Source organism: Xiphias gladius, chromosome 7 (genome assembly GCF_016859285.1).
Source record: "Xiphias gladius isolate SHS-SW01 ecotype Sanya breed wild chromosome 7, ASM1685928v1, whole genome shotgun sequence".
In the NCBI taxonomy this organism is placed as follows: Eukaryota; Metazoa; Chordata; class Actinopteri; order Istiophoriformes; family Xiphiidae; genus Xiphias; species Xiphias gladius.
This window is the reverse complement of record NC_053406.1, coordinates 16,486,639-16,494,798: the sequence shown is the minus strand read 5'-3', so window position 1 is coordinate 16,494,798 and position 8,160 is coordinate 16,486,639. Positions and strand designations below refer to the sequence as shown.

Genomic DNA, 8,160 nt, shown 5'->3' with positions numbered 1-8,160 from the left:
ACCAAATTGCATAATTTACAGTGGAAGAGCTGATGTGTTGCCACTAGATGGTGGTAAAATATTGGACAGAAAAAATCTCTGGTTCCTGTATTTAAAAACTATGGCACTTACAGATCATCTCAGGAGGTTCAGTCAATTTTCTTGTGTTCTTATCAAAAGCTAATGCACAGTGATTACTAACCGAGCTAACAAATACATTTAAGAAGTTTATTACCAGATTTTTTTTTGGATATGAACTACATATTTTTAGACATATAAAATAATAATAGGTGGGCAAAATGTCAAGATAGAGTATTGATCAGAAACAGTTCATGTTCATGTATCACTTCATCTGTTTGTTTTATTATTTACATATAATGGGACATATTGATTTGGGCAGTTGAACTGGAGACAGTGATACATACAAACACACATCTTCCACCTACAAACTCCTATAGGTGGACCAGAAGGGAAGCAGTACATATTTCACTATTGTCTAATAATCATTTTAAAAAAAATAAAAACACGAACGTTCAACAACAGTAACATTTTAAACCACCTTTGTGACTGGATATGGTTAAATCAGAGCATGACAAGTACTTGTATAAACATTTAAGTCCAGCAAAGGAAAATTAATAAAAGTGGATTTTTTTTTTTTCTTTGTCAAAGCTCATGAGGCTTGTTAAGAGAATTTAAAAACCAATTTATTTTATGCAGTGCTAAAGGAATTTAGGGATCTTAAACATATAAGCAATACTGCTCAGACCAAGTAGTGAGCAAGATCCACTTTTTCTGGAATGAATGTCTTAATTTCACAATATTCAACATATGCAAGATACACTGTATGTACACACCATACGAAGCAAACTTCACAGTACTGCTTTATGTAAAATATACTTTCCATGTCCAGGTCTTGTTCCGTCTGAGTGCATTTGTGTTTTAAGTGTGACTAAAAAGCACCATATAATTTTTTTTTTTTTTTTTAAATGCAATGAAATGATTAATGAAGCCATCTGAACTAACAAAGTCTACACTGTTTATCATCATCAGCCATGAGCGTATCTGGCATAGCACAGGTTGCCATAAAATGGTACTCATCCTAAGTACACTCCATTCAATTATGAACTTGCCACGCTGGGTCAATTGCCCTAAAGGGCTTTCTAGTTGTAGTTTGCTTGTACTTTGATCCAGATAATTAGCCATGATGACTCTAATGCCACAACACTTGCAGGGTCGTTCCTTACATGGGCTTATAGAGATGGCTGTAAGGCTGTTGTAAGTTCTCAATGTACATTGGATCATGATGGCAGTCTCTGTTTATACATGGTGCTTGTTAGTTACAGTAGTGCCATTAAATGAATGTTGAGGTTAATGAAGGGAGGAGAGGAGAAGTGTCACACTGCTGGATCTACATCAGTGTTTCCACACTCCACTGAGATAAATGCAATGACTAACTACATGAAATAACTAATTTCTGCAGCCTCTGGCTTTAGGAAAAAGAACACAATATAAAGCTGACTGTAACTCAGGCGGTATATGAAATGTCACCATCTTGAAATGTACAGCCTCTATAGCCTTTATACTACACTTCATTAGCAGTACAACAGGTACAGAATATTGCAACATATAGATGCTATGACAAAGAGATTAATTGAACTTCTAAATTATATATCCATATGTAAACAATATTGTGTATTTCTATTTCTAAACACCCCCCTCCTGAAGTTCTGTAAGTGTTGGCTCTGTAGAGTCAGGAAAATGATAAGGGGTCCTTTTCCAGAGTGACAGGAACAAGGAGTAGGTTGATTTAGATGCCAGGGCAGCAGGTTAGTGGGCAGGTAGGAAGGATGGTTGTCTGCTTTCTACTCAAGCGACTGGAGCATGAGGAGCTGCTTGAGGACCTTGGTCTGACTGGTCTCCCTGATCTCTCCTGCAAGGAACATCTCATCCACCACCGTGTACACCTTGAAGTGCAGAGAGAGGAAGTGCATTAGAGGGCAGACATGGCCCGACACTGTGATCAAAGGAAATGAGAGGATTTTGGCAATTTAGGACTAAAATAGAATACAAAGATCACAAACCACATGGGCCATTGTTGAAACTAACTGAAACCAAAGTGATATATACACATGAAAGGGTTGGGAGAAAAGTTGTCTTATACAATGGTAAGTCATCATGTAGCCTGTGGTCATCATTGCTCAACTCCACCTCTGTCATCAAAATGTGAAAATAACCGATGGATGACTAAACACACTGAGTCGCTAACATTAGCCCAGATGTTATAAATATGACTGGGTGAATCAGTCACAAACCTTACAACACAACGGAGAGAAGTGGGAGGCTATGTTCCAACTGAAAAACCCTCACATTGTCCAAATATGCTGGTTTCTCATATTGGTCACCTTCTGGTTGTAACACTGCATCAAACGGCTTTGTGCTTCGTTGAAGTTAAGCATGTGGCCGGATGCTCAGACACCTTAACTAATTAGCATAATTAGCAAGAACACTGGCAGCAGTTGGGCGGAGGGAGTTTACATGTTTTTGTTGCTTAGGATTTCTTTCTTTGAAAAATATATAAGACAATTTAAAAGGATCTCACTGAATGACTGCTCTAGCAACATTGGTTTCCATGATAGAAACATATTCTCATCTGCCTCGTGTCCTCCTCTGCTCTCTCTGTTTGATCAAGGTGTTTATAAAGTCATTTGAAAATGGCAAAAATAATCTCTCCTTGTCCCTACCTTGTAGAAGTTGAATACAAGGTCCAATTCACACACGTTGTGAAAATACTCATTCAGCACCTAATAGAAAAAAGAGAGGAACAGTAATAAATTCAAACCTTCATTTCAATTAGATAGCAGCCAGGAGATAACCAAATAGTCTGAGAAAACACTAAGATAAATGGTAATTGTATGTCTTAATGTGATGCATTAGCGCAGATATATGCAGACGCTGTATTAGCAGCAGAAGCCACTTAACAGCCATGTAATAAGCTGATATCCACTACGAGCACATCCATCTGAAAATGCCAAATTAAAATTTATGTGGTTTTCGTCTATCTTGTTTCCACTAGAGATCATTTTGAAGCAGTGAAATAGTGTCATTCACAGTGGCAGAATTATTGACCCCTTGTTAAGAGTTAGCATCAGTGAATGTTGAAATAAGCACTGTGAAGTCCTGTTGGGAGCTGATGGGAAGTTCTGCTTGCTTTATCTTAACATGAGCATGGGTGCAGTAACTAAAGAAAAATGATTATTAAAAAAAAACATCTACCGTATTGATTTTAAATTGATTATTTCTCCTTGAGCATGTGGCCATATGCAACAAACAAGCTTAGAAAGTACAAATGAACACTGCTGTGTATTTCAGAATGCACGTACATGCATTCCTTTATTGTCAAACATTACATCAAATGACCTTCACTCCTGAGGGCTCTGAATAGAAAATGGTTTACTGTTTGTCTTAGCCCTATACAAACAGTAGATCGTACTTCCAGATCACAGTTAAAGTTGGTACTATTTGATTTATAAAATGGAATATGAACTAAGACTAAGTGATAAACAAGACGCACTTGAGCTGCCTAATGCCTCCACATAATCACAAAGATTTAGAATAAACATAGATAGTTATGCTGGTTGTGTTACTGATTAAACCAAATAAATTAATTAGCAAATAAAATTGTTCTATTTCAAAAGATATATCCATCACTTTAAGCAATGACACTACATATACCCTGGTTCTCCAAAGATAGAAAAATTTGTTCAGTAACTGCCTGACAAAGTGAATATATATAAAATGTAGATGCTGCATTTCAGGAATACAATATTTCAAACATTTCTGTGTCTCCATACTTGTTGTCATGTAACAAATTTATGGGATAAGTATTGTCTGAATAGGATCAATTAATTGCTGATTCTGGTCTTTTTCATGGGATTTGTTGACGATATGAAAAACGTAGAATATCATCAGCTTATCCTTCAAGTCAGCTACTGTTTGAAGAAAACATTTAGTCTATGAACTGAAATGATTATGCTTTAGCAATGAAATACACTAGGACTATTCTTTGTTTAGTCCCATACACCGATAAATAAGAGTTTTGGAAAGCAGTATTTGTGATGCAATAGTTCCTAATTGTAAAAAATATTAAATTATTAGTAGTAATATCAAGCAACATCTGAAATTTTGCGTAGAAGAAAACACTGATATGCGTTTACTTTGCCATTTTTGCTGAAGTAGCACTTTTTTTTAGCATCTGTGCTGAAGCAGGTCATACAGTACCTTGCAGATATTATGAGGAAACTACAAAGTTTTTATCTGACCAAAATGCTTGCAGTTATAAAAGTATTAGTTCCCAAATCTGAAAATATTAGATCATTACTAATAGCACCATCTGTAATCTTGAGCAGCCTTTTGTTCATCATTTCAGTGTTTGTGTAATGTGCAGTGAGACTCAGTTTGTAATTAGTGATCAATTTGTTGTTTTATTGCTCGAGGACTTATTTCCAGCATCACTTGACCTAGCATAATCGAACACTGATCAAAGTCAATAATGGCACACCCTGAACAGAAGAATGTAAAATGAAAATGATTCTATGGACATTTTTTTAAGTGCGTTTTGGAATTTGTGCTCAAGTGGACTGTCAAACTGATAGGTTAAACTGTCATTCATTTGTTGTCCTTGAAACAATCTGATAAACCTTATTCTGTTGCAGACAAAACCTAACATGATAATTATCATAGTGATTTAAATACCATCACGAAATCATACAGTTAGTGTGGAAAACGCATTTTATGTCTCTTAATTTAAGGCGGAACGCTAGTACACTTGAGTACTGAATAAAAAAATGATCATTTCTAATTAGACCGCACTCCATACTTCTCACAAGAATGCAAGTTTTATAATAAGGAGCTGCAAGAAAGTAGAGGACAGAAAATTTTTAAGGAAAACATTCCTGAAAACAATCAGACCATGAGAACTAAATCATCACAGTTCAGTTACTAAATCTATACACAGTATCATGTGTTGTGTGTGTCAGTTACCTCTACAAAATTGTGGATTCCCTCGAGGTATGCCAAGTTGTTATCAGTCACGTCCACACAAATACAGAAGTACAGACCAGCATAACGCCGGTAAATGATCTTGAAGTTTCTGAACTGTGAGAACGACACAGAGAAAGTCTCTCATCAATTTTGTCTCTCTCTATTATGAAGACAACAGCCGCTTTACTTGGGCTTAAGCTTCCTAGCTTTAAGATAAAACACACTAGGTATATCTACAATAACTGTGGAACAAAATGCCTTTTAAGCTGATAAGCAGAAGTAGCCACGACAGAGATTTTTAACGACAGTATAGTTTCATTTATTATATTGTGGTCCTTGATAGTATCTAGAAAAACTTCTGGTTCAAATGAACAAAGAAATTGGGGCATGTCACTGAACCAGCCAGAAAAAAAATAAAAAAATACAACCATATATACATATATAAGAGACTGACTGATCCCATACCTCCACAAAGTTGGTGTGTTTGGCATCCCTGACAGTTACCACAGCATGCACTTCCTCAATCAACTTCTGTTTCTCATCGTCATCAAACTGCATATACCATTTGGCCAGTCGTGTCTTCCCAGCTCGGTTCTGAATGAGAATGAAGCGGATCTATGCAATAAAGATAGAAAAAAAAAATAAATACAAATTTGTGGTACTTGTACTTTGAGCATTTTCTTTTCATGCCACTTTATACTTCTACTCAACTACATTTCAGAGTGAAATATTGTACTTTTTACTCCACTACATTTATTTGATATAAAAAAATTATGAATAACTTATAAAATATTATGTGTATGTGTTATATAACTTAAAATACCCAACAGTATATACAAGTGAAGCAGAAAACAATTTCGTGGCAACTATTCTGATCATCGTTTCAGTCATTTTTCAAGCAGGAATACCGAACTCTTCACGGTACCAGCTTCTCACAAGTGATGATTAGCTGCTTTTCCCTTGAATTGTTTTCATTTGAATTTATTTCTAATCATGTTGAGGTTTGTGATGTGCATTTCTCATTGTTTTCAAGATTAAGAAAACAATCAACAGATTGATCCATTATAAAGAAAAAAATCGTTAGTTCCAGACTTATATAAAACAGTTAAAAACATATCATTTGCATCAGTTATAATAATCAAATGATATAAGTTAATAGCATATCAATCAGGGCCATTTTCTGCTTTAAGTAGTTTTACTTTTGATAATTTAAGAGCATTTTCCCAATCATACTTGCATAATTTTACTTACGATATTGAATGCGGTAGTTTTACTTGTAATGGAGTTTTGGGAAGCTGTGGTATTAGTAATTTTTTTCTGAGTAGCTACTTCTTTCACCTCTGGATTTGACATTCAGAGAATCCCTTTATCAGACACGACTATCTGACATTACTTTGTTGACCACTATGATATAGTTTACGTTAGAAGTTATTCATTACTAGCAAAACAACTGATGGACGTCTACGTAGCCTCTCATTAAACTGTAGAGTTATTTTACTGTACATAAATACTGGTTAGCGTTAGCTTTAGCCAATTTGAAAGCTAGCGTTAGCCGAACCGCACCCATTTATTTTGACAGCATAATCGTGCAAGACATTTGACAGGATAAAAATGACGTGTGATCTGTTTCAGCAAAGTGGTGGTTAGTCTCTGGAACAACATCGTGACTTCAAATCTGTGGCCTTATTCTGCTTTGGTAACTTAACTAACTAGCTTTAGCTAACGTTTCCTACTGACTGAATGAAGTGATAATCCAGCGCTAACATGCTAGTAATGAGAAGAAAATAGAGCAGTTTTCATCTGAGACATATTTACCATTTTCGTCTCCTAAATATGGACCTTAGAAACTCCACAACAGCACGTTCCTGAACAATTATGCTACGATTTTAGATAAACACATCGGTATTTTTTTTCGACCGCTCGTCCGCTATCTTTCCAGAGCTAACGGCAGGAGCGAAACTACGCTAAATCGCGCTGCATAATGGTCGGTGTAGTTTTTGTTGTCACATTTAGAACACATTGAACGTAATATAGCACTACAAGAACCAGCGTCCCTCCGCCGCGTCTCTTGTTGCGTCGCGCTTTGGATCACGTGAGAAGCAAAAGGTACGTTACTGATGTTTTCTGTAGAAGAAACATTTCCAGGTGTAGTTACTAAAAAGGAACTTAAACAAACTGTGAAGATAGATAACAATGGCAGATTAAAAAAAAAAAATAGTGTACCACTTAACATGAATGAATCAGACTAATCACACACGTTTTTAATGAAACTAAAGGTTTTATTTAAAATAAATTGAATATACTACAAGATTGTCCAGCTCAAATATCATCAACATTTCCTACATGAAACAAACGACAGAATTTATATTTACCATATTAAATGTAAAAAAAAAAAAAAAAAAAAGTTTTAAAATTTTTAAAAATAGTATTTTAACCACTTCTTAAAAATTGTGTTTCATGTGACACACCTCAGAATTATTTTCATACACACTACATAATGAAAAAGCAACAATATATACTTCCAACCTCTTGAGGTTACATTATTTGTGGTTGTTTTCTGCAGAGTCAGGGCTCAGAGTTTGTTTACTGGTCTGGTTGGGCAGCCAAGTCACCGCAGAACATTGCCCAGACAGCTTGGACAGCTTGCCTCTCTGAGCGTTCGGGGCGTTTGCGGAGTCAGAGGGGGATGGGGGAACTGTGATTGTCAGGGATTGCACAACTGTGAGTGGAGGAATGTGCTTGCCCTTGGGACCCAGAAATATTTCAGCTGCAAATACAGAGAGGGTTGAGGTAGGATAGGGAAAAGAAATAAAATAAAAGGGAAAACCAGCCAGTGAGTAAATGATAAGTGTAGAGTTTTTCTTCTACATAATGCTTGCAGCTGTGTTTTCACACTGGTGTGTCCAGCCCAGTGGTAATCTTTATATGAGAATGAAAATAGCTGAAATGAGCAGTGTGTGTCATAAATGAACAGAGTTTTATAATAGAACCTGTCCGATGTGGAAGAAAACAGTAGAAGGAGAAAGGGATGTAAAACAGAGGCAGATCATTCAACAGAAACTTTGACCCCTGCTAATCGTGCCCTGTGTGATTGGGGTCATGCAAATATTGCAGAGAACACAGTGACTAATGTGATTGGAC

At 36.0% G+C, this 8,160-nt stretch overlaps 1 protein-coding gene across 1 annotated transcript; it reads right to left on the bottom strand.

The window, feature by feature from the left end:
- Positions 1 to 320: 320 nt before the first annotated feature.
- On the bottom strand, positions 321 to 7,011 carry ap2s1 (adaptor related protein complex 2 subunit sigma 1). The gene is made up of 5 exons (XM_040130473.1): positions 6,835 to 7,011; positions 5,485 to 5,634; positions 5,020 to 5,133; positions 2,721 to 2,780; positions 321 to 1,943 (listed from the first exon to the last, which is right to left on the bottom strand). The coding sequence occupies exons 1-5, from the start codon at positions 6,835 to 6,837 to the stop codon at positions 1,842 to 1,844; spliced, it is 429 nt and encodes a 142-aa protein (XP_039986407.1). The 5' UTR covers positions 6,838 to 7,011; the 3' UTR covers positions 321 to 1,841.
- Between the last annotated feature and the right edge of the window lie 1,149 nt (positions 7,012 to 8,160).

Excerpts from the sequence above, each read along its gene's own strand:
- ap2s1 (XM_040130473.1), bottom strand. Across the intron at positions 5,134-5,484 it reads AACACACCAACTTTGTGGAG|TTCAGAAACTTCAAGATCAT; the intron begins GTATGGGATCAG and ends TCGTTCTCACAG. Across the intron at positions 2,781-5,019 it reads GAATCCACAATTTTGTAGAG|GTGCTGAATGAGTATTTTCA; the intron begins GTAACTGACACA and ends TTTTTCTATTAG.